Source organism: Podarcis erhardii, assembly GCF_964252035.2.
Source record: "Podarcis erhardii genome assembly, chromosome: W".
NCBI lineage: Eukaryota > Metazoa > Chordata > Lepidosauria > Squamata > Lacertidae > Podarcis > Podarcis erhardii.
In genome coordinates, this window is record NC_138506.1 from 22,770,220 (window position 1) to 22,797,317 (window position 27,098).

Consider the following 27,098-nt stretch of genomic DNA (forward strand, 5'->3'; position numbering starts at 1 on the left):
TCCATTTTATTTCCATTTCGTGCATAAACTCCAATATTATCAATTTTTCACCTTGCCAATTGACTTGGACCGCTATAATTCTCCCTTCTTCATCCTTAAATATTTGTTGCGCCTCCAGTTTATTTTTTATGTACAATACCACTCCTCTCTTTTTACTTTTATCAGATGAAACAAAACTCATTTCCTAATTTTTTATTTATCAGAATTTTTCTGTGCATCTTTTTAACATGCGTCTCTTGTAGGCATATAATATCCAAATTCTTTTGTTTTAAATATTGTTCCATTTTATTTCGTTTTTTTTTATCGTTCATTCCATTCACATTCCGTGTCCATAATTTTAACGCCATATTGTATTCCAATTAATATTTCAATATTACAAAAGATTTTAATTTTATAATTTCTTTTCTTCTTCTTCTTCTCCTTCTTCTTCCTCCTGTTCATCTTCTCCTTTTCCTCTTTTATCCTTTTTGTCTCTCCCTTCTTCTTCCACTAATCCCAGAAATTCTGCTCTACTAGCACCTGCTCCCATCCTTTCTTCTTCTTCTTCTTCTTCTTCTTCTTCTTCTTCTTCTTCTTCTTCTTCTTCTTCTTCTTCTTCTTCTTCTTCTTCTTCTTCTTCTTCTTCTTCTTCTTCTTCTTCTTCTTCTTCTTCTCCTTGTATCTTCTAAAAAATTTGTCTACTTCATCTGGTCTTGTAAGTCTGTGCCTTTTCCCTTTGTATGTAAATGCCACTCCTTCTGGAAATTCCCATTTAAACTCAGCTTGATTTTTCTTCAAAGACTGTACCAAATGTCTATAACGATCTCGCTTTTTCAAAAGACGAAGTGGTATGTCTTTAAAAATAATTATATAATTCCCATCAATATTTAATCTTCTTTCTCTATTTTTTTGTAGTATTAAATTTCTCATCTCTATATCTTTGAAAATAATCAAACAATCTCCTGGGAATTTCTTCGCTCTAGTTGTCCTTGTCCTTATTCGAAAGGCATTTTGTATTGTTTTAGCCACATCATCCACTTGCAGGTCTAACCATTGGGCAATCTCTGCCGTCAATTTTTCTTTAATCTGCTCTCCCTGCACTTCAGGCACAGACCTCAGTCTCAGATTTGTCTGTATTTGTCTTAGTTCATTCATTGCAGCCGCATCCCACAACTCTTCCTGTGTCTTGTTAACTTCAGATACTTCCGCTCTAGTTTTTTCCTCTTCTCTTTTCAGGTCTTTCAATTCTAATTTAGTCCTTTTCAATCCTTCTTCTAGATTTTGTGTTCTCTTATAAATCTCCTTCATTTGTCCTTTTAGTTCATTGACCATTACATCTATTTTTTTGTCCACTTTCTCTAATTTATTCTCCATCTGCCCTAATTTAGACTCTATGTTCTTCTCACTGTTTTTAACGTCCATCTTTAATTCTGCAAACATCTTTACTATCTCTCCTTTCCATTCTGGTTCTTGCCTCGACGTCCTCCTCTCTCCCGGGGTTGCACCTTCACTCTTTTTTTGCACATGCGTCATTCTCCAAAATTATTTCTTACCCCCTATGCAAATCTCCAATTCAATTAGAGAGGAATTTATTTAATATAGTAGTCCACTGTTTTCCTTTCCCTTTATTTATTATTTCCAAATCCAATAGCAAATTTTAGAAGTTTTAAAATTTTGAAATTTTGAAATTGAAACCTATAATTCAAACACCCAAACTTCACCACTTCTTTATATTTTAAATCCAAGGAGGATAAAAAGATGCAGCACCTCTAAATCAAAATCCAAATCAGGCAGAACACACTCTACAACTGATATAATCCATCAACCAAAGTATCCGAAGAGAAGAGAAATAAAAACAGAAAGTAAAACAAAGTCAGGATCAATCTTCTTGCCACTGGTATGGCTAATTCCAATTAGCAGAATACAAAGTCAAAATCTTCTTGCCACATACCTGGCTATCTCCACTTTGCCGGTTGCAAAGGTTGCGCACTACACCAAAATCCAAATCGGGCAGAACACACTCTACAACTGATATAATCCATCAACCAAAGTGTCCAAAGAGAAGAGAAATAAAAACAAAAAGTAGAACAAGATCAGGATCAATCTTCTTGCCACTGGTATGGCTAATTTCAATTAGCAGAATACAAAGTCAATATCTTCTTGCCACATACCTGGCTATCTCCACTTTGCCGGTTGCAAATTAAAAAAATAATAATTCCAATAGCCACGGAGCCTCCTAAAACGTTACAACAGTGACAACGTTGAAAACAAGTCCAATCCAGAGCAGAAAACCTCAAACCATAAAGTAATAACAGCCAGAGGAAGATGATGTTAATCCTTCTTTACCCACAAGGGAAAATCCATAAGATGCCACAAAAGGAGAAAAAAAAAGTCTGTTTGTTGAATCTCAAAGAGAGGGAAAGAAAAGGGGAAGGACAAAAGCCTCCCCCATCAGAAATACAAAAATGGCGCAGTCCAGTTCTTTGTATCCCATTCCAATACTCCACAGAGAGGTAGGGAGGGGGGGTATATCTTGGAACTTTGAAGTGTCAGGCATAGCTCTAATGGCTTTAGCCCAAACGTAGCAGAGTTTTCCTGCACAGCGAAGAAGCTAGTTGAGGTGGAAATGACTAGTCAGCTAGACTCAGAATAACTATTTACAGGATTTATTAAAAGGAAAAAGAAACCAGCAGAGTTTCTGCATACAAAACAAAGTAAAATAAATCCTTTCTTTCTCTCTCTCTCAACCTTACACAGCACTCCTACTCCTAACACACCACACCCCAAACGTACTAGCATTCCTAGATAACAGAGTTGAGTGCTGGTCGTTAACCAATCGGAGTGAGTAGTTTCTAGGTCAAGCAGACCTTGGCTTTCTGCCAAGAGTAAATTGACACTGCCTTGAGTTAATTGTGTGAAGCCAGAATCTGCAAGTTTTCATGAGAATCAATTAACAGAAACTGAACACCCCCTCACAGATTCTGCTGGACAATTAACATCAAATAACACCTATGTAGGAGATTGTTTTTTCAGCAAACCTAAACCCTTGCACATTTGCTTGTTCTTTATCTTTGCCAATGGTTTAGTTAATACATCTGCTACATTTTCTTCACTTGGTACATAAGTACATGTGATTATATTGTCTTGTACACAGCAACGTACATTTTGGTATTTTACAGAGATATGTTTGGAACGTGATTTGAAACCCTCTGTTTTACTTAAGGTTATACAAGCCTGATTATCAATGTAAACTTGTACTGGTTCTCCACAATTTACATTTAAATCTGCTAACAAATGCTTGAAATAAATCACCTCGTTGCACAATTCACTCAATGCGGCGTACTCGGATTCTGTTGATGACACACTTACAACGTCTTGCTTGCGTGACCGCCAGCTGATTAAAGCTCCACCGACCATTATGACTAGTCCTGTGACAGATTTTCTATCTGGCAAATTTCCCCAGTCACTGTCACAGAAGCAACTCAACATTTCATCCTCTGAAGAATTTAATTGTAACATATAGCCAATTGTCTGTTTGAGGTATCTCAGAACTTGTTTTACCCCTTTCCAGGCATTTAGTGTGGGTTTTGAGACCAATCTACTCAATATGCCTACTGCATAGCTAATATCAGGTCTGGACCATTGTGCTAGATACAATAAACTTCCAATTGCAGAATGATATATATCAGGATGTTCAAATTCAGGACTCTCATCTATATGAAGTGTTTTTATGAAACCTGGATCCATAGGCACCACTGCCCCTTTGCAATCCTGCATCCTGTATGTAGTCAGTAGTTGTTTAACTTTGTTCTGCTGACTAATTAGGCAGCTGCCATCTTGGGCCCAGCACACTTCCAACCCTAGATATGTCCTAACCGGGCCTAAGTCCTTCATTTTGAACTTACTGGACAATTGCTTGGCAAACCTTTTAGTTTGTTCATCTGTTTTACAAGCATACAATACATCATCTACATAAATCAGACAAAACTCTTGATCACTGCCTGTACCACGTACATAAACGCAATTGTCAGCTGTACTCTACTTGAAACCAAATGACACTAAGGCCTCATGGAAACATTTGTTCCAAGATCTTGCCGCCTGTTTGAGACCATATAAAGCTTTGTTTAATTTCAACACTCTATTGGAACCTGTCTCATAACCAGGCGGTTCGGCTAGATACAGGTCTTCTGATATTGATGCATGTAAATATGCAGTCTGGATATCAAAATGGTTTAACAGGAGTTTTCTCTTTGCTCCAAGCGTTAGAATCAGCCTTACACTGTCCCCCTTAGCAGTAGGGGAAAAAGTCTCGTCATAATCTTTTCCAGGCCTCTGAGAGTATCCTTGAGCCACTAAACGAGCTTTGTATTTGTACTCTCCTGTCACCAGAGGTTTAAGTTTGTACACCCACCTGCAGCCTACAATCTTTGCCCCCTCAGGCGCTGCTACTGGTGTAAAGACCTTGTGCTCATTCAGAGAGGACATCTCTTCTTCCATTGCCTGTTTCCAGAGCTCTGCCTCCTCTTTTGGTAACTTTAACACCTCCTGAAAACTCTTGGGCTCTGCAATTACACTAAACACGTTTGCAGTATCTGGAGAAAAACGCACCGGAGGCACTCCTTTGTTTTGTCTTTTAGATCTTCTGGGAGAAAATTTTTCTTCTGACCCACTTTCCTCCTCAGAACTACGACCTCTCTTTTGTTGCGTAGCAACTGGTCTCTGGCTAATTCCACTTTCTTGAGAGCTCTTATCTGAACTTTCCTCCCCCTCAGACTCTGATTCTCTATGTTTACCTTCAGAGTCATGAAGCTCCTGGGAAGGTTCAAACCAAACCTCAGTATTGGCATGTAGTCTCTCCCAGCCACTATGTTCACAAAAACTGGCATTCCTGGAGATCACAATGCCATTTGTCCCTTCAGCAAAGCGGAAACCTTTTCCCAGCTCCTGGTAACCCACAAACACTAACTGTTTGGTCTTAGGATCTCCCTTCTTTCTCATTTGTTTTGGAATTAGTACCCAGGCTTTTGATCCAAACACATGCAAATGGTCAATTTTGGGTTTTTTCTGAAACAATTTAAAGTACGGGGTTGTACCTATTGTTTGATGAAAGAGCCTATTTTGGAGATAACACGCGGTGAGCATGCTCTCCCCCCAATAAGACATGGGCAAATCAGCATCATCAAGCATGGCAAACATCATATTTTGTAAAGATCTGTGTTTTCGCTCTGCAACGCCATTCTCCTCTGGGGAAAAAGCGTTCGTTTTTCTATGCCCAATGCCACGCTTTTGTAACCAATCTCTAAAAGCATTTGACATAAATTCGCCACCTCTGTCCGTCTGAATCCTTCTGAGTTTAATGGACAGAAATCTTTCCACAGATGCCACCCAGCCTTTAAACTTAGTGAACACGTCACCCTTATTCTTCATGGGAAAAACCCAAGAGTAACGTGTGGCGTCATCCACAATTGTTAATGAAAAACGCGATCCACCCCTGCTTACAGCAAATGGACCAATTACGTCCATGTGAACCAGCTGTAGCGGTGACTCACTAACTCTGTCACTTCTGGGGTAAGAGACCCTGTGGGTTTTAACCTTTTTACAGACATTACAATCAAGGTACTTGTTACAACTCTTTAAATTACCCCCATCAGCCAATTCAGACATTTTTAGTACACTTTTCCAGCAAGCATGCCCCATTTTTCTATGCAATAAGTGCACACAGTTGTCATGTATAGCTTTGTTATTCACTGCAGGCTGAGATTTACTGACTACTGCTGCAACTTGAGATCCTGCTTTAAGCCAAAACAAGCCTCCCTCTGACTTAGCAGTGCCTAAAATCTCACCAGCCTTCTTAATAATGCAACTGTCTCCTTCAAAATACACTTTAAACCCAGCTTTTAGCAAACAATCTACAGACATCAGATTGCTCCTTAATGAAGGCACACAAAGTACATTTTGCAGGCATTCACGAAGACAAGGAACAAAAACTGCACCCCCCGAAATCACTTCGGAAGTACTTCCGTCTGCTAGGGCTACCTGGCTGCGCTGTGCTGAGTTCTTGGAAACAAACAATTCATCTGAATTTACGATGTGCCGAGACGCTCCCGAATCAACCACCCAGACAGTTTGTTTCTCATCAGCAATCTTGACCTCGGCGGTCACCAGCTGAGCCGACTGTTTTCGTTTGAAGAATTTCTTTTTACGCTGCTGCTGCTGCTGCTGCTGATCTCGTCTCTGCTCTTGCACCGGCCACTGAGACTTGACCAACTCTGGACATTGTCGTTTTAGATGCGCCGAAGACCCACATCGGAAACAACGCCTAACAGCAAACGCTGTCTCCTCACCGGTACGCTGCTCTTGCTTCACCTCTGGCACGGCATGAGAACTCCCTCCAAACCGCCCGCCTGTAGAAGCCTCTGCAGCAAACGACCTTTCTTGCCTCTTCTGCCATTCTTCAATCAAACGCCCAGTAACGTAACTGACTGATAAATCATGCTCCTGTATGCCTTCTAGAGACAAAACTAAATTATCCCAGCTTTCCGGGAGAGAACTCAAAATAATAGCCACCTTCTCCTGCTGGTCTAACGCACAGTCTCTTTCCTGTAGAGCAGCAAACTTTAACTGTAAACTGTGTAGGTGTTCCTGCATTGTAACCCCAGGCTGCAACGTTGCCTTGTACAATGCCTTGCGAATGAACAGCTTGGAAACTGCTGTCTCACGCACATGGAGTTCTTTAAGTGCTAGCCACACACCTCTAGCTGTCTTGATTCCCCTCACATACGGCAACTGGGAATCTTCCAGCCCCAAAACAATTGTGGCCCTTGCTCTTTGGTCTTTATCGAGGTCTTCATCATCAGGCTTCGCAGGAAACTTACTCACCACTTGCCAGAGACGATCCCTCTGCAGCACTGCCTGCATCCGTTCCGACCACAGCAAGTAATTGGAGTCATTCAGACGCTCAAAAGCCATCTGAACTGGTTGAGAGGCCATCTTGAGAGCGATGTCCCTGGAACCCGGAACCAGCTACTCACGACCACCGAGAGAGAGAACAGGAACCACAGCAACCCAGCACTCACACGCTGCAGCTGTTGTCCTTGTGTCCACTGCGTCACCAGCAAACAACAGTCAGGAACCAGCCAGTGTCCATCTGCTGCACCAACAGGAACAAAAACTTCCGGAACTACTGGAACCAACACCGTTGATGCTGACACCACCACAACTCAGGCTGGCAGCACAATACCCATAACCTCTTGGAACTTTGAAGTGTCAGGCATAGCTCTAATGGCTTTAGCCCAAACGTAGCAGAGTTTTCCTGCACAGCGAAGAAGCTAGTTGAGGTGGAAATGACTAGTCAGCTAGACTCAGAATAACTATTTACAGGATTTATTAAAAGGAAAAAGAAACCAGCAGAGTTTCTGCATACAAAACAAAGTAAAATAAATCCTTTCTTTCTCTCTCTCTCAACCTTACACAGCACTCCTACTCCTAACACACCACACCCCAAACGTACTAGCATTCCTAGATAACAGAGTTGAGTGCTGGTCGTTAACCAATCGGAGTGAGTAGTTTCTAGGTCAAGCAGACCTTGGCTTTCTGCCAAGAGTAAATTGACACTGCCTTGAGTTAATTGTGTGAAGCCAGAATCTGCAAGTTTTCATGAGAATCAATTAACAGAAACTGAACAGTATAAACTTCAAAGAGCAAAAGCACACCTAATTCCTCCCAAACTCCTTTTAAACTTCCACCAAATTAAAGTAAAGAAACAGCATTTTCCCTCTTAGTATCTTCTGTCTCTCTTTGCAGGCTATAATTGACAAGTCAGAAGTTTTAAAGTCGGTCACTGCCAATTGCGCAGATCTTTTTTAAAAATGAAAGTAAAGAGCTCTCGGAGTCTTCTCCGCCCTGACGTTTCCCACCGACTCACTGATAAGACTGTTGATTTACTTTCCAAACGACTCTCCCCCTTTTCTCTATCTTTATAATCCTTATACTCCTTCTAGTCCTTTAAAAGGCAGTCAAATAAATTATCAGTTTAATCCGTTTGCATTGACTTACGGTTTTGTTCCGCTCTGAAGATTATTCTTGTGTGTAGTTTAAATTCCAGGCAAGGCTGACCTCCCTTTTTCCACCTTGCCCACCTCGAATTAGCTCTAATCCATAAATTTATATTTTAAAAAGTCCCAATTTGGTTTCTTAATGTTTGAGAGTTGATCTCTTCTGTGTGCAAGCTCAGAGCTTCGCTCTTGAGGGATAGAAATGGCTTCCCGCTTTCCACTTATCTACCCCGCTGCTCTCGTCGCCTCCAAAAAAGAGGTTACTTGGCAGCCGGAGGATAAGCCCATGGACCGTGCCGGGACCCTGCCCCTTGAATATCCTTTCAAGGGTGTTTGGGGGGTTGCAGCGCTCTTGCAACACTCCCTTTTCCCCTCAAAAGCTGGATTCTCTCAGCACTGAGAAATCCTGCTTGCTTTCACTTCCGCGATCGCCGGAAGCCTGTAAGATTGTATTTTAAACCAATAAAGATGTATTAAAAACAAAACAAAACAAAAAAACAAAGGTTTGCCAGGATCCACATGCAGGAACTGCTCCTCGGAGGCAAAGACCTTCTTTAAGCTTTCAAAGGCCTGCTGCGCCTCCTTTGTCCACAAAAACTTCTTCCCACTGAGACAATCAGTGATGGGCGCCGACAGATGCGCAAAGTTCTTGATAAACTTTCGGTAGAAGTTGCCGATGCCAAGGAACCGCTGCACATCCTTCTTTGTCTTGGGGTTTTTCCAGTCTAACACTGCCTTCACCTTCTCTGGATCCATGGCAAGCCCTCTATCTGACAGCCGGTACCCCAGGAACTCGACCTCCTGAGAATGAAACTGGCATTTCTCCAGCTTGACCCATAACTGATGCTCCTTTAGCTTCTCCAACACTTGCCGAACATCCCTCATGTGCTGTTCCTCATTCTCAGAAAAGATCAAGATGTCATCCAAAAAGCAAACGCAGTTCCGGTACAGTAGGGGACCCAGTACGTGGTGCATGAAGGCCTGGAAACACGGACCAAAGGGCATAACGAGATATTCAAATGCCCCAAGGGGGTGTGAAAATGGTCATCTTCCATTCGTCTCCCTCGCGCACCCTGATGAGGTTGTACACTCCTCGGAGATCAAGCTTGGTAAAAATTCTGTCCCGCCTGACTCTCACCACAACATTGTCAATTCTGGCATGGGGGAGGCCAGGGGTTCCATCAGACTGTTCATGATTCTGTAATTCACTACCAGATGGTGATCTTCTGTCCCCCTCTTGTCCACAAAGAACACTGGACTACCCCCTACCGCCTTGGATTCCCTTATAAAAGGGAATGAGTGCCAACCAACTCACTCCCAGAATAATGAGAGGTCCTGCCAAGGTGGCCACATGAAAGGCAATGATTTCGGCGTGTTTGAAGACCCTCATTCTCATTAGGGGTGTCAGGTGAGTGACTCCCCCCCCCCAACAATTGTCTCCCATCAATGGTGATGACTTGCAAGGGGAAATCTAGTGGTAGCAGGTGCAACTGATGCTCCAAGGCAAAGTCTCTGCAAAGTCTCTCTTCCGGAGGTGGCGCGAACAGCAATGGCGGTCCTCTTCCTTCGGTGAAGGGGAAGCTCCGTGGGAAACGGGTCGTCCGCTACGGCGAAGCGGAGACCCACTTCGGAAACCCACAGGCAGCAAAAGCCTGTGGTCTCGGGACCCGGCGGGCGCCTGAAGCAACCCCTGAAACGTTGAAGGGGCTCCGGAACGGGGAGGGGGTAGCGGCGCTGTGGGTCGTTTCGCAAGCTACGGAGTGAAGCCGCACTGCTGCTGCTGGTGAGCGCTGACCTTTTTTCCTGAAACTTTCTGATTTGGAAAAGCAACAACCCGTGAGTAAAGAAGGACTTTATTAAATTGGAGACTAAAATTTACTGAATTTGGCTGAAAGCGGAGCGACGAAAAACAGGAAGTCCGTCTTCCGCTGTCATTGAATTTCAAAGCAAAGAGCTGGAGGAGTGGAGGCAAAGAAAGAACTTTTAACCTAACTGATCTGAGCAACCACTGAACTTTTCTGTAAGTGAATAAGGACTTTAAGTACTTGATTATATGCTCCATACTTGCATCGTGATACCTTTCTTCTAATTGGAAATATAATTTGAGTAAGAAACCCAGATGCTGGAGCTGCCTGAGTAACTGAGCTGTCAGTCTGCAGATTTGGTTACTTTGAATTAAAAAGTGCAACAATCTGAGGGAGTTTGGACTTGTTACTTTGAAGCATCATTAATACCAGTATGCACTGTTTGAAACAATGTGGCGCTAATACTAACTCTGCTTAAAACCTGTTATTGAAGGTTCCTGGACTTTAAACTTGATTTTAACAATTTTACTAGAATTGATCTCTTCCCTAAAGACATTTTAAGCTCCCCCTAGAGGATTTTGGATTTACAGCAGTGACATTATTTTACTTTCCTTTTCCCGGCCTCCTGTTTGACTGTTACCATCTGGGCTGTTGTTTTCTCATGGGAACAACTCAGCTTGACCTTGACTTTTAGATAACTTTGGAATGAGTGGCGCTAGAAAAAAGGGACCAAGAACCAGACAAACAACTTTAACAACTTTAACTTCAGCTTCTCAGGCACGTAGATCATCTGTACCTACTCTGCCCTCAGAGGAAGAAGCTGCTTCTCTGACAAAAGCAGGGGAGGAAGAAACTGAGCAACTACAATTGGAAGATATGGCCTCAGGAGCAACTGCTTCTATTTTAGAGAAAATTTATGAAAAACTGGAATCTCTGGATAAGAGAGTGGAATCTCTGGATAAGAAAGCTGATGAGCAAACAGCTAAAATTGATCAAAACACAAAATGTCTAAATAGACTAACTGGACAAGTATCACAGAACGTACAAGCAATTGGAGAATTGACGGGGGCCACAGCAGAAAATCGGAAATTGGCTGAGGACACTAGCCAAAAACTTGAAAATTTAGAACAAGAGGTAAGACCACTCTGCAAACAAGTAGGTGAACACCAGACCTATCTTTCTATGATAGAACTGTGGAACCGGGAGAGTAACTTAAGGATAAGGGCGATACCAGAAGTGGAAGAAGGCAACCTAGCTGAGTTTTTGACTAAAGAATTTTCCAAGTTTTGGAACTTAGAGGAAAAGGACTTTAAAATTGTATCAGCTTTCAGGCTTGGAAGATTTGCAAAGAAAGAGAAGCCCAGAGACTGTTTGAAAACATTGAGATCAAAGGAGGAAAGGGATAAGATTTTGGGCCTACACTACGAAAAGTCACTGGACATTTTGGATAAAAGAATTGAAATTTACAAAGATATTCCTAAACAACTGTTGGACCTTAGATCTGCCTACCTTGAATTGGTTAGACTGCTGAGGAGCAACTCAATTATCTTTAGGTGGGAATTTCCCCAAGGATTATCCTTTACCTTCAGAGGGAAGAAGGTTAAAATTAGAACATTGGAAGATAGAGATAAATTTTTGACTGCATACGGAGAGGACCTTCAAAAAGGAATTGAATTACCCTCTGGGCCTGGAGCACCGGCGGTACCTGCACCCTTGGAATCTGAAGACCCAGCGAATAAGATACCACCCCCAGAAAAATAACCAGATTTATTCAGGATGTCTCTGCAACTCTTGAGTTGGAATATAAATGGCTGCAACATTCCGGAAAAAAGGAGGAAAATTTTTCATATATTAAAAAAAGAACAATTGGACATCATCTGCCTGCAAGAAACACATGTGACCAGGCTCCACAGAAAAGTGTTAATAAACAAAAGACTCGGCCAGGAATTTATATCTTCGGACAGAGTAAAGAAGAGAGGTGTGGTGATATATGCAAAAGAGAGCCTGTCACCTAAATTTTTATTTAAAGACGAACATGGAAGAATTTTGGCAATTGAGATACAACATCAAGGAGAGAAGCTTTTGATATTAGGAATCTATGCACCAAATGAGGGGAAATCGGAATTTTACAAGAAGTTGCATGAGACTATGCTGGATTAGCTGGACTATAACAACATCATCATGATGGGAGACATGAACGGGGTCGTATCAACTAACATGGATAAGTCACAAAGCGAAAATGTCACAAAAGACGGCAGACTACCAAAGACTTTCTTTGAAATGACAGACAATATGGACCTGATTGACATTTGGAGAACAAAGAACCCCTTGGGAAGAGAGGGAACATTTTTCTCTGAAGCCCAACTGACCTGGACAAGAATTGACCAAATATGGATATCTAGATGTCTGACACCTAAGGCTAGAAAGGTGGAAATCTGCCCAAAGACCTGCTCCGACCATAATGCAGTAAAGATGGACATGACACTACTACCAACCGGCTCCTTTAGATGGAAGATGAATGACAATTTGTTTAGAGACCAGGAGATCACTAAGAAGGCCCAAAAAGTTTTGAAAGACTATTTTGAGATAAATTTGAACACTACGGTGGAAAAAAGGATTATCTGGGATGCAAGTAAGGCTGTGATGAGGGGGTTCTTGATACAACAGAATGCTGTAAAGAAAAGGACACAAAATGAGCGGAAAGACAAAATTTTGCAGAAAATTAAAGAATTAGAGAAGAAGTTAAGATTAAATCCGAAGTCACAGCCGACTCTGAGAGAAATTAAACTCCATCAAGCACAATATTCTAAATTGATAAACCAGGAAATAGAGTGGAAGATTAAACTAATGAAACAAAAAACTTTTGAATCGGCGAATAAATGTGGAAAACTGCTAGCTTGGCAGTTAAAGAGGAGACAAAAATTAAATACAGTTACAAATTTAGAGATTGAGGGAAGAAACATTCAGAACCCTGTGGATATTAGAAAGTGCTTCCAGAGATATTTTAAAAAAATATATACTCAAGGGCCGCAAGACGAGGTCGAGATTAAACAATTTTTGGAAAAAAATGGACTACCAAAATTGTCACAAGAAAATAGATCAATCCTGAATTGTAAAATAACACGACAAGAGATCGAACAAGCCATTCAGAACATGCAACTGGGCAAATCTCCAGGGCCAGATGGGCTGACCTCCAAGTACTATAAGACATTAAAAGACTATTTGATACAACCACTGATGGAGGTTAGCAATGAAATTATGGAGGGGAAGAGGGCGCCGGAATCGTGGAAGGAAGCTTTTATCACATTGATACCAAAATCGGAAGCTGAAAAGACACAACTTAAGAACTATCGTCCCATCTCTCTTTTAAATGTGGATTACAAAATATTTGCAGACATTTTGGCAAGTAGACTTAAAAAAGTTTTAAATGAAGTAATTCACAAGGACCAGGCAGGCTTTCTCCCAGGTAGACATTTGTTTGCTAATACAAGGAACATTATCGATATTTTGGAACTTTTGCAAACAGACATAAATACAAAAGCAGTGTTAATTTTTATAGATGCGGAGAAGGCCTTTGACAATATTTCCTGGAAATTTATGAAGGGAAATCTAAAAGAAATGGGAGTGGGACGGGGTTTTGAGAATGGGATTGATGCAATATACTCAGAACAAAAGGCTAAATTGATAGTTAACAATGTGGTTACAGAAGAGTTTAATATCGAAAAAGGAACACGACAAGGCTGCCCTATTTCCCCTTTGTTATTTATTTCGGTTCTGGAGGTGCTCTTGAATATGATTAGAGGGGACCGGTTGGTGGAAGGAATTCAGGTCGGAGCGAAACAATATAAACTTAAAGCTTTTGCAGATGACCTAGTTTTGACCCTGCAGGAGCCAGAATCTAGTACGAAAAGAGTATTACAATTGATTCAGGACTTTGGTCGGGTGGCGGGATTTAAATTAAACAAACAGAAAACCAAGGTGTTGGAAAAAAACTTGACAGATACAGAGTCAGAACGGTTTCAGAGAGAGACAGAATTAAATGTGGTTAAAAAAGTAAAGTACCTAGGGGTAAATATAACAGCAAAAAATCTGAGTCTATTTAAGGATAACTATGAAAAATGTTGGTCATAAATTAAGAGAGACTTAGACAGTTGGACAAAATTGAAACTTTCTTTGTTAGGCCGAATTGCTGCTATTAAGATGAATGTATTGCCAAAAATGTTGTTTTTGTTTCAAACACTACAGATTGTGGACAAGACGGAGTGCTTCCGGAAGTGGCAGAGAGATATCTCTAAGTTTGTCTGGCAGGGCAAAAAGCCCAGAATTAAGTTTAAGATATTAACTGATGCGAAAGAAAGAGGGGGCTTTGCCCTGCCAGACTTAAAGTTGTACTACAAGGCCGCAGCTTTCTGCTGGCTAAAAGATTGGCTACTTCTTGAAGACACTGATGTACTAGATTTGGAAGGTTTTAACAATGCTTTTGGTTGGCATGCATACTTATGGTACGACAAAGTTAAGATCAATAAGGCCTTTAAGAACCATATTGTCAGAAAAGCAGTGTTCAATGTTTGGACAAAATATAAAGACTTATTGGAAAACAAAACTCCAAGGTGGCTATCACCTCTGGAAGCTAAGGCCCGAAAAAGACCCAATATGGAGGCCAAATGGCCAAAATATTGGGAAATATTAGAAAAAGATGGAGACAATTGGAAATTGCAGAGTTTGGAGAAAATGAAGGATAAAGTGCGAGACTGGCTACACTACGCTCAGATTAAAGAAGTCTTTAAAAATGACAAAAAGTTAGGGTTCCAGGTGGAGAAATCGAAATTGGAAACAGAATTGTTAGAACCTAAGACTAAGGTAATCTCAAGAATGTATAACTTGCTGTTAAAATGGAACACACAAGACGAAATGGTTAAATCGGCTATGATAAAGTGGGCACAGGATATTGGCTATAACATCATGTTTGTTTTTGTTTTTTTTTTAAATATTTTTATTAGTTTTACAGAATAATAAAGAACAAAGAATAAAATACAAAAGTTTCATAAATCATATTTCTTTTACAGAATCTTTTGGACTTCCCCACATCTTCCCGAATCTGCATTATTTATAATACCAACTTCAGCATTTTGTTATCTTATTTCGTCGCTTATTGTATCTTTCATTTTGTCATATTACCCATTTCAATATATTTGTAACCCAATATTCATAATACAAAGTCTTCAGCTATTTATTATCTTATTTCATTACTTATTGTATCTTTCAGTTCATTATTGTATCTTTCAATTCATTACTTATTGTATCTTTCAATTTCATGTTACCAAAGTCAAAGTTATTGTAACCATGATCTTATATATTGTGATTAAAACATAATGCAATAAAGTTTTTTCTTAATTTCACCTCTCTTTTCTTGTGCCTTAATTTTCATTTCACCTAATTACCATTGCTGGGGCTAATATTTCCTAAAAAGTGCATTTTCTTAACATTCATACAGCTTATAATATTTTTGTAAATAGTCCTTAAATTTTTTCCAGTCCTCTTCCATTTTTTCTTCTCCCAAGTCTCGGATTCTGCCAGTCATTTCCGCCAGTTCCATATAGTCCATCAACTGCGTCTGCCATTCCTCCAGTGTGGGTAAATCTTGTGTCTTCCAACACTTTGCGATGAGAATTCTTGCTGCTGTTGTAGCATACATAAAAAAAGTTCTATCCTTCTTTAACACATTCTGGTCTACAATGCCCAGAAGGAAGGCCTCCGGTTTCTTAGGCAAGGTATATCTAAATACCTTTTTTAACTCATTATAGATCATTTCCCAAAAGGCCTTCACTTTCGGACATGTCCACCAGAGATGAAAGAACGTCCCTTCCGCCTCTTTACACTTCCAGCATTTATTATCAGACAGGTGATATATCTTAGCAAGCTTGACTGGGGTCATGTACCACCGGTATATCATTTTCATAATATTTTCTTTCAGGGCACTACATGCCGTGAATTTCAATCCGGTGGTCCATAACCTTTCCCAGTCCTCAAACATAATGTTATGTCCAATATCCTGTGCCCACTTTATCATGGCGGATTTGACTGTCTCATCCTGTGTATTCCATTTAAGCAGCAAGTTATACATTCTTGATAGTAATTTGTCTTTAGGTTCTAACAATTCTGTCTCTAATTTCGATTTTTCCACCTGAAACCCAACCTTTTTATCTGTTTTGAAAACTTCCCGAATTTGAGCATAATGCAACCAATCTCGCACCTTGCTTTTTACATTTTCAAAACTCTGCAGCTTCCAATTGTCACCATCTTTTTCAATTAATTCCCAATATTTTGGCCAGTAGGCCTCCATGTTAAGTCTCTTACGTGCCTTGGCCTCTGCCGGTGAAAGCCACCTTGGTGTTTTGCTCTCCAATAAGTCTTTATATTTTGTCCAGACCATAAAAATTGCTCTTCTAACAATATGATTTTTGAACATTTTATGAACTTTAACCTTGTCGTACCACAAATACGCATGCCACCCAAAAGCGTTATCAAACCCTTCCAGATCTAGGACATCAGTGTTCTCTAACAAAAGCCAATCTTTCATCCAGCAGAAGGCTGTAGATTCATAATATAACCTCAAGTCTGGCAGGGCAAATCCCCCCCTTTCTTTCGCATCTGTTAGTATTTTAAACTTAATTCGGGGCTTTTTGCCCTGCCAAACGAACTTAGAGATATCCTTCTGCCACTTTCCAAAACATACCACTTTGTCCACAATCTGCAGGGTCTGAAACAAGAATAACATTTTCGGCAAAACATTCATCTTTATAGCTGCTATTCGGCCTAACAAGGAAAGTTTTAGTCTTGTCCAAGTTTCCAAATCCCTTTTGATTTCTGACCAGCATTTCTCATAGTTGTCCTTAAACAAATTCAAGTTTTTAGAAGTCAGGTACACCCCTAGGTATTTTACCTTTTTAACCACATTTAATCCTGTCTCTTTCAAAAACTCATCTGCTTCTGTAGACGTTAGGTTCTTTGCTAAGACCTTAGTCTTTTGCTTGTTCAACTTAAATCCCGCCACCCGACCATAATCGGAAATTAAATCCAAAACTCTTTTTGTGCTAGAAACTGGCTCCTGTAATGTTAATACCAAATCATCTGCAAACGCTTTCAGTTTGTATTGTTTCACTCCAACCTCAATGCCCCGAACTGACCGGTCCCTTCTGATCATATTCAAAAGCACCTCCAGGACCGAGATAAACAATAATGGGGATAGAGGGCACCCTTGTCGTGTCCCTTTTTCAATATTGAATTCCTCCGTCACCACATTGTTTACTATCAATTTAGCTTTTTGATCTGAATATATTGCTTCTATACCATTTTCAAACCCCCGTCCCACTCCCATCCCTTCCAAATTTTTCTTCATGAACATCCAAGAAATATTGTCAAAGGCTTTCTCCGCATCAATAAAAATTAGAACCGCTCTAGTATTAATATTTGTTTGTAAGAGTTCCAAAATGTCAATAATGTTTCTCGTATTGTCAAACAAATGCCTACCCGGGAGAAAGCCTGCTTGATCTTTGTGAATCACCTCGTTCAGTATATAACATCATGTTTGAAGACTGGGAAAGGTTGTGGACCACTGGGTTGAACTTCACTGCATGTAATGCTTTGAAGGAAAATGTAATGAAAATGATATATAGATGGTACATGACCCCAGTTAAACTTGCCAAAATATACCATTTGTCTGACAACAAATGTTGGAAATGTAAAGGAAATGAAGGAACATTCTTTCACCTCTGGTGGACCTGCCCTAGAGTGAAGGCCTTCTGGGAAATGATATATAATGAGTTGAAAAAGGTATTTAAGTATACTTTCCCCAAGAAACCAGAGGCCTTCCTCCTGGGTATTGTCGGCCAGAGGGTGATAAAGAAGGACAGAACTTTTTTCCTGTACGCAACAACGGCAGCAAGGATACTCATCGCTAAGCATTGGAAAACCCAAGATCTACCCACCCTGGAAGAATGGCAGATGCAACTGATAGACTATATGGAACTGGCCGAGATGACCGGCAGAATCCGAGACCTGGGAGAGGAGAGGGTTGAAGAAGATTGGAAGAAATTTAAGATGTATTTGCAAAAATACTGTAATTTGGTTGAATGTTAAGAAGGATGCTAGATCATAAATAATTGAGCACCACTAAATTAGATGGAATTGGGATGACAAGTGAGAAATATAAATCTTCTGGAGAACTATTAGACTATATTTAAATGAATGGGGCACAAGAATGTAAACAAGATGATAAATTGCTGGTAAAAATTTACAATGATGTAAGTGGGAGCGGGAGACGTGAGGGAGTCCAAAGAAGTTATGAAATTATGCTGCGATACATGTTATATTGGTTATTATGTTTATACTTGTATTTAAAAATCTTAATAAATATTTTTTAAAAAAAATAAATAAAAGGACCTACAATAAAACTATCCTACTTGAGCTTCAAAAAAAAAAAAAGTCTCTGCTGAAAAAGTTGGTACTTGCTCCCAAGTCGATTAAAGCTTGGACTTCCATCGGGTGGCCATTAGGGAGCGCCAGCACCACCTTGACTGCTATGCCCGCCTTGGGGGGGGGGTACGGTCGGGGCATTTCTACTGGTCGCTCGTCTGACTGCTGCCCCTGCTTGTTTGCAGCCAGGCTCTTTCGTTTCCCTGCACTTGAGGCTTCTCTCCCTCCTCCTCCTTGGCCACTGCCCCCACCATTCCTTGCCAGCCTTTGCGTTGTGGACAAGCCTTGGCAAAATGCCCAGGGCGTTGGCAGAGGAAGCACTTTTTGGCTGACTTCCAAGCCTTTCCCTCCTTTTTCTTGGGGACGTCAGTGTTTGAAATCTCCCGCTTGCAGGCTACATCGATTTCCATGGGCTCTGCTTGCGGCAGTCTGTGTGAAGCCCCCACTGGCATTTCAGGAAAGCGGTTGCCATGGAAATGCTCCCGCCTTTCCTGTGCGTGCGCCTCTTACCCCACCCCAATGGCTAACGCTGCCTTGGTTAGCTCATCCATTGATCATGGCCGAGGACCTCTGGAGAGCTCATCTTTCATGTCTAAACTTAAGCCCGCCTTAAAAAGTGCTTGCATGGGTTCGGGCGATAAATCCCAGCCCAACTTTTGCACTAGCATTGCAAAGCGCTACCAATAGTTCTGGACAGTCAGAGACCCCTGCTTAAGTGACAGTAATATTCGTGTGTAAATAAATAAATCCTGCGTCCAGCCACTCTTCCCTGTGTGGGCTCTGCTGTGAGCTGACCTGGCAGGATAGCAGAGTAGCAGCGGTCCTGAGTCCGTGTGAGAAAAGGGATAAATCAAGTCCAGAGACAGTTCGGTTCTTATCTCTAGAAGCGTTTATTTACAAGCCATAAATCAGTCTCATTCCATCGGAGCTTTCCGGCATCTTTCCCGTGCTCCAAAAGCACACAAACAGCCTGCAGCCTCGGAGCTGAGCTGTGTCTCAGGCAGAAGCGAAAGCAAGTCTGAACAGTGACACAGACTGTGACTCACTTCTCTGCGTCAAGCTCCTCCCAGATACAGGACACCACGGAGTTTTAACCCTGTCAGTTCCAAACTCCACAAGTAATTCCTGCTGAGTGACATCCCCCTGAATCTCGCTGGAAAACATTGCATCCATCGCCTGATAAAATTTTGCTAAGTCCTGAAGGGCATCGTTCCATGCTACTATCAGGGGCCTCACCCATTCCCGTGCCGAGCCTTCCAAGTGTCCAATTACAAATGCCACCCTCTCCTCATCATTTTCAAACTCCCTTTTTTTGCAAGTCCAACACGTATTTAATCTCAGTCTTAAACACCAGGTAGTCTTGGGAGTTCCCGCCAAACTTGCTCACCAGCGATGGTACTTTTCCCCCAACTGGAGTGGTTGTGACCTGCTGGTCCTGCGCTCTGCGCTCCTCAAGCCTAGCTGCAAGCTCGGCGATGTGCACCTCCAGCTCCCTGTTCCTCTGTGCCAGGGATGCTACATTCTGTGCCTCCTCTTCCTCAGCGCCTCCGCCTGCAGATCCCTTCTAAGTATGACTCATCATGTCTTTCCGTGCTGCTACCCACGAGCAACCTCAAAGGCTCCCAGATTGCTGTCAGATGGCAAGGGTGGTTGCTCATGAGTAACCAGGCAGGACTCCCACCTGTCTTTTACAGGTTTTATTTGGTGCAAAACGATTTACAGTGCAGAACGATTTACAGTGCATGTCTGCCTCAATCTCTAGCAGAATCTGGGAGTGGTTGTTTCCTGGACCTCCCCCAACATAAAAGTCTCGTAACTCCCAGCCTTTTCCTTCCCTCTTTGCACTTTAGACTTCTGCACAGGGTGAGCGACGGAAGGGATGTGCTTCCCTCCTGGCCGGCTTGGCCAGGAGCAGTGCTGAGGCTCCCACCAACATCCTCTTGTCCTTTTATCTCTTCCCCACTGGAGGTGGGGCTTTCCTCATCACCGGAAGAGGAATTGCTTCGCAAGATTTTCGGAGGCTCCCTGTAACACAACTGCCCCTCTGTTTCCCACCCCTGTTCTGATGGCAGTTCCCTGACAGTGGCCCTTTCAGATCTGCATACTAGACGCAAGCCTTCAGCACTCATGTCCTCTTTCTTAGGAGAAAAGTGGCCAATGGTGAACAGTGGTTCTTCTAGTTCAGTGTCAGACCCATCAGATGGTCTGAGTGAGGCCTTAGCTCTCTTGTAGTCTCATCGCTGTCGCTGACATCAGCAGCAGCACTGCCCAATGAAGTGGAATCCGAACTCTGATCATCATCCTCACCTTCCTCTGCTACCTTATCATCTTCTTCTGAGTGACTCTGGATAATTCCCACATCCCCCCCTTAGGATTGTACTCAACACTCTTTGTGAACCTAATGGACTTTGAGTCAGTCACCTTTTTTGTAGCCCATGAACAAACCATGTGCCCCACGCTTCCCAAGCTTGCTGCTCTGTGTTGTATGTACCCACATGTGGGAACCAAAGATTCACATCAAAACAAATTCCTTCCAGTAGCACCTTAAAGACCAACTAAGTCAGTTCTTGGTATGAGCTTTCGTGTGCATGCACACTTCTTCAGATACACTGAAACAGAAGTTTCCAGACCCTTCTATATAGTGAGAAGGTGGGGAGGGGTATTACTCAGAAGGGTGGTGGGAATGGGTGATTGGCAGATAGCTGTGATGAGCCTGTTGACGACTCTTAACGACTGCAATAGGTCTTACAGGAAAAAGCAAGGGGTGAAAAGGTGAAAAATGGCTTTGTCATGTATAATGAGATAAGAATCCAAGGTCTTTGTTCAGACCAGGTTTCTCCATTGTTTTGAGTTTGGTGATAAGTTGTAATTCAGCAGCTTCTCTTTCCAGTCTATTTCTGAAATTCCTTTGTAGTAAAACAGCTACTTTGAGATCTTGTATAGAATGTCCTGGGAGATTGAAATGTTCTCCTACTGGTTTCTCTGTCTTGTGATTCCTGATGTCTGATTTATGTCCGTTTATTCTTTGGCGTAAGGTCTGGCCTGTTTGTCCAATATAGAGAGCTGAAGGACACTGTTGGCATTTTTTTTTTTTCAGTGTCCTGTAGTTTTTTTTTTTTTATATATAATATTTTTATTAAGTTTATGAAGTACAGAAAAAAGAAATAAAGACATAGATAGAGAAATACAATAAAGAAATTACAAATTTCCATAATCCTTTTTTCCAACACATCTATTGGACTTCCCCACATCCTCCAAACCCTGCATTCTCTGTAATACAAAATATCAGCAATTTGTTAACTTATTTCCAAACTTATTGTATCTTTCATTTTATCATGTTGCCTAATTTCAAAACTATTGTAACCCAAATCTTATATGTTTTAACTTAAACATAATAAAGTTATTTCATTATTCCACCTTTAGCTTCTTGTACCTTAATTTCCATTTCATTAATTTACCAATGCTGAAGCAAGAATTTCTAAAAAGAGCATTTTTTAACATTCATACAACTTGTAATGTTTTTTCAAATAGTCTTTAAATTTTCCCCAGTCCTCCTCGATTGTTTCTTCTCCCAAGTCTCGGATTCTGCCAGTCATTTCAGCCAGTTCCATATAGTCCATCAACTGCATCTGCCATTCCTCCAGCGTGGGTAAATCTTGTGTCTTCCAATGCTTAGCAATCAGGATCCTTGCTGCTGTGGTAGCATACATAAAAAAGTTCTATCTTTCTTAGGTACTCTCTGGTCCACAATGCCCAGAAGAAAGGCCTCCGATTTCTTAGGTAAGGTATATCTAAGTACCTTTTTTAGTTCATTATGAATCATCTCCCAAAAGGCCTTCACTTTCGGGCAAGTCCACCAGAGGTGAAAGAATGTCCCTTCCGCCTCTTTACATTTCCAACATTTGTTATCAGACAGGTGATATATCTTAGCAAGTTTGACTGGGGTCATGTACCACCGGGACACTGTTGGCATTTTATGGCATACACAATGTTAGACGATGAGCAATTAAATAGTCCCGAGATGGTATGTGTGATGTTGTTGGGGCCAGTAATGGTGTTGTCCGGGTGTATGTGGCAGCAAAGTTGGCATGATTCACATGTGTTTGATGTAAGGTTTCTTACCAAACATCTTCTCATAGGAAGTACAACCAATAGATGGTGACAGTCTCCTGTTATAGGAATAAAGGAAACACGATAAAGCTTCAGCCCAATATTTCTCAGGGAGATTGGCATCATGCAACAATGTTTTTAGGCCTTGAAGCAAAGTATGGTTTGCTCGCTCGCAAAGTCCATTCTCCCATGGAGATCTGGGACTTGAGAGGCCGTGCTGGATTCCCTTCTCAGTCAGAAAAGCTTCAAACTGCTGAGAAGTGAATTCACCACCTCGATCAGAAAATAAACAGCCAATGCTTTTATTGTGAGCATTCTGCAACCAAGCACAGAACGCCTTGAACTTAGGAAACGCTTCTGACTTCTGCTGGAGCATAAACACATGAATGTACCTGGAAAAAGAATCAATTAAAACCATGAAGTACTTTGCTCCACCCAAAGAGGGTGCAAGTGGACCAACCAGGTCTGCGTGGACTAGCTGGTAGGGTTTGGAAGCCTGACTGCTAGACACCTTGCCTTTCGGAGCAACCTTCACTTTGTTTTCTGCACAAGATACACATTTCATGTGAAACTTACAGGGCTTCTGGTTCAAACCCTGAACCAACCCAGGCATCTTGGCCAGTGCCTGCCAAGACATGTGACCAAATTTTTGGTGCGCCTTGTGAATACATCCTGCATGAAGAACTTTGTTAGTTTGTGCAACACAACAAGATTCAACATTAGACACATCAACAGCATTGACATCATAAGTTATCAAGAACAAGCCATCTATAAACTTCACATGCAAAATGTCCTCTTTGCTCTTCCTGATGACACAGACGCTCTTCTTGAAGGAAATCTCAAAGCCTCGCCCAGTCAGCTGTGGGACGCTGAGGAAATTGTCTGCAGAATCTGGAACAAAAAGTACTTCGCTGATGGTTGTGTGCAGACTTGCCAGTTTCACTGTCCCGACTCCTGCAATTCTCAACGTCTTTCCATCAGCCTGTTGAATTTCTCCATCTTGAGGTGTGAAGGAAATAAACAAGTGCTGATTCTTCATAAGGTGCCTCGTCACTCCAGAATCCACGATAAATCTGCCTTTGGCCTTTGGAGAAGCAGTGCCAGCAAACAAAGCCTTGTTTTTCACTGGCCTGGGTTTCCCACCCCCCTTCCGCTTCTGGGCATCTGCAGGCTTCTTCTTTCGTTTAGCTTCAGCCTTTGGGCAACATCTCTGAATATGACTTTGGTTTCCACAGTTCCAGCACTTCACAGCTGCCAATGCCTTGGCTCCCCCTGGAGGCTGGAATGCTGTCCCACACTGCTCCCCCTGAAGCGCACAAGCTGACTCAGCTGCATTCCTCCTATCATATTTGTTTTGCAAGTTACCAAAACTTTTGTAGCAGTGAGGTCCTGCGCAGGAAGAGTTGCCAGCTGGCTTGCCACAGCATGATAGCTCTCATCCAGGGAGTCCAGGATAAGGATTGCAAACAGAGACTCAGGCATATTGAAACCTCTATGATTCAATTCCTGTCTGAGATGCTGCAAATGCAAAATGTGGGCTCTAAGGTCTTCCCCTGGCTCCAAACGCTTCCTGTGCAGCTTTCTGAAGTAAAGCAACACAGACCCAGCCTCTTGTCGGAGATGACAGGCCTGAAGCCCTTCCCACATCTCACACGAGCTGCTACTGAGAGCAAAATTATTCCCATGGCTCTTGAATCCTGTGCCACCCATTCATCTGTCAAAGGTGCTGGGAGGGTCCTCAGAAACAGTGTGCCACACACCAAGCCTTCTCATCTGGCCCTCGCAGTACCTTGCCCAGGTCTGATAGTTGTGGCCATTAAGCTTTGGGCACGGAGCCCCATCTGAGGCTTGTAAAAGATCCATTTCAGCTCTTTACTTCAGCCATAAGCCTTATTCCCTTCAAAGGCTCCTTATCTTTGGCAGTCGTAAATTACGAGGCCTGCTTGCTCTCTGCTGGCCTAATTAGTTGGCTCGGACTTCAAAGACTCTCTGCCGCGGCACAGAAAAGCCTCGCTTTTCCACATACCTCTCGCAGTCTTCAGCAGTCTTACTCTCCTGTAAGCGCCGTGAATCTGGGCCCATAACCTATTGTTGGGATACTGCCAGGGAGGCGGAGGCATCAGGCAGGCCCCCAGTCATCTCCGGACGATCACCAGTCTCCCGTGGAACAGCATCAGTCAATTAGCGACACGAGCCTCAGAGACATTCCAAGGCCCGTGCACACCCTTTCAGCAGAGTCTCCACAATGAAAGGATGCAGACAGAAGAGCATATTTACAGCTTTATTCAACGTAGTTCAGAACAAAGAAAAAACATGACTGCTTGCCTCCGTGTCCAGGAAAACAGCCGGAACAAAAGCTATATACAAAACGGAAGTTCCCAGCGAGCAGTGCTGGGAGTAAACAGGCATGTGATGCACAACAATCATGCCTGACCCTTTTAAGGTGGAACAGAACTATCCTAACACAGTGTACCACACTGCAAGCTTTCACAGTTGACCCTCGCAGTACCTTGCCCAGGTCTGATAATTGTGTCCATTAAGACGTGGACACAGGGTCCCATCTGACGTTGCCTGTAAGAGATCCATTCCTGCTTTTTACTATAGCCAGAAACTGAATTCTCTTCACAGTTGCTTTATCTAAGCAAGTCATAAATCACGCGGCCTGCTTCTCTCCAGCCTTAATTGCTTGGCTCGGACATCAAAAGCCCTCTAGCCTCGGCCAGGAAAGTTTGGCTCCACATACCTCTCTCCATGCTGGGTTGACACAGCAGTCACCAGCAGCCTTACTCTCGTGTAAGCACTGTGGATCTGGGCCCATAACCCTATTGTTGGGATGTGTCCAAGGGATCGGGGGCAATTTGCAGGCCCCCAGCTGGCTCTGGCCCACTGGCCGGTAGCCGGGCAATCTCCGGTCCTTGGCTCAGCATCAAACAGCGACCCACAGCTTCAGAAGCCTTCAGAAGCTGGAGCACGCTCTAATCAGCAGAGTAAATAACACACAACAGAAGTGGCAGATAGAGGCTGTGTAAAGAATATTTACAAGCAGTTTATTTAGCATACAGCAGGACAAAGGAAAAACATGTCTTCTCCCTTTCGTGTCCAAGAGCAAGCAGCATAAGCAAAAGCTATACACAAACGGAAGTTCCCAGCAAGCTGTGCTGGAGTGTAAACAGACATGTGACATACAAAAATTCCACATGTCTGTAAAGGTGGAACGGAATATTGTAACAAACCTGTCTCTCCCATATTGGTCTCTACAGTCATAGCAGGCACTGTAACCTTCCAAAAGTTTGACTTCACCCACAAAGGCACACTCCCCTATTGTCTCCTAAGACAGATGAATGCCAACACAAGGTTTTTGGGGACTCATGCTCACTTCATCACATAGGTGAATTGAAATCTTAGTATACATGTTTGTAAGGGAGAAAATTGTAATTTGGAAGTTGTATGGAAAAATCTTTCCCCTTATTTTTTGCCTCTCATTACCATTCAAACCCTGCCTTACAATTTTCTCCTTTATTCACTTGCCAACTTTCACTTCATTAACCTTCAACAAGATGCTTTAATTCTAGCTATTAAAAAATGACAACAAAATATTACGAAGAATTAAATCAGGGTGGGACCCATAAGTACTTAACTTTGCTTGGCAAGTGCACTCTGTTTCTGGTGAGTATAAGCATGCCCTCTTTCACTTTAAAGGACGATGTCTAATTATTTTTATTTTGGCTTTGGCTAGATAAACCTTGTGCGCAATCTGGGAGAGGCGAGAAGCAAGATAGCCCAGCACAAGCTCCCGCAGATCCCAGGAACAATTCCGGTGGTGAGGGATGTGGAAACCTGCTCAGGCAATGGGTTTTTATCACATCGTCAGCAGATGTGGGTTGAGGGAATGCCCAATGATGACATCACTGAAAATCCAGTGCAATACAAGTAAGAAACAGAATTGTGATGTTATTCTGTGCTGTCAGGCCTGTTGGCTAAATGTGGCCTCTCTACTTGACCCTTGGAACTTTTTCCAGGCCACACCCCTCACTCACCCAAGTGTTTTGACCTGACTGGAATGTGTTCTTGAACTCTAATAATGTCTCTTGCTTCAAGTTTTTCCCACTCTGTTTCTATTCCAGAGAGGCTGCAACACTGGCATTTTTAAAGGCTCAAGAAAGTGTAAATGTTATTGCTGCCCGGGAAGTCCGAGGCCTTGCTGAAGTCATAAGTAAATGTTTACCAATTTAATTCTGGCACCATAATCAGTGTTTTTAGCAAATGTGGTATCTTTCATTTATGCAGACTACCAGCTATACTACTGCAAAGTACTCTGCTTGGGGCTTCCTTTGAAGACAGCTCAGTAACTGCAGCCAGTGCAGAACACCACTGCTCAGTTTTTGCCCAATACCTTGCCAGTTGCACTGGTAGCCACTGCATTCTCACACTCAGTTCAACCTGATGGTGATAGTCTTTAAAACCCAAAATTGTTTTGCCGATAGTAACACATTGAACTTAGGCTGTTACCAAATGGGCCACCAGTGCAGTTATCTGAGCAGAAGTGTTATATGCTGACAGGACCTCCTGTCAACAAACATACTGCAGCATTCTGCACTAACTTTAGTTTCAAACCCACACAGAGTTGACTGCAGTAATCCAATCTTGAAGTCACCAATGCCTGAACTATTGTGGT

General features: G+C 42.2%; 2 protein-coding genes across 2 annotated transcripts in view; both read left to right on the forward strand.

Annotated features, from left to right (window-relative positions):
• LOC309333174 (coiled-coil domain-containing protein 180-like) overlaps nucleotides 1-27,098 on the forward strand; it is a gene marked incomplete at its 3' end in the record, with an annotated part of 122,519 nt that overhangs the window by 90,066 nt on the left and 5,355 nt on the right. Inside the window, exons 3-4 of the mRNA XM_081846574.1 lie at nucleotides 26,160-26,353; nucleotides 26,548-26,636. Coding sequence (XP_081702700.1) covers nucleotides 26,160-26,353; nucleotides 26,548-26,636 — 283 coding nt within the window. The remainder of the gene's footprint in view (nucleotides 1-26,159; nucleotides 26,354-26,547; nucleotides 26,637-27,098) is intronic.
• Nucleotides 1-27,098, forward strand: part of LOC309333228 (putative CENPB DNA-binding domain-containing protein 1) — a 387,332-nt gene that overhangs the window by 36,342 nt on the left and 323,892 nt on the right. The window lies entirely within an intron of this gene.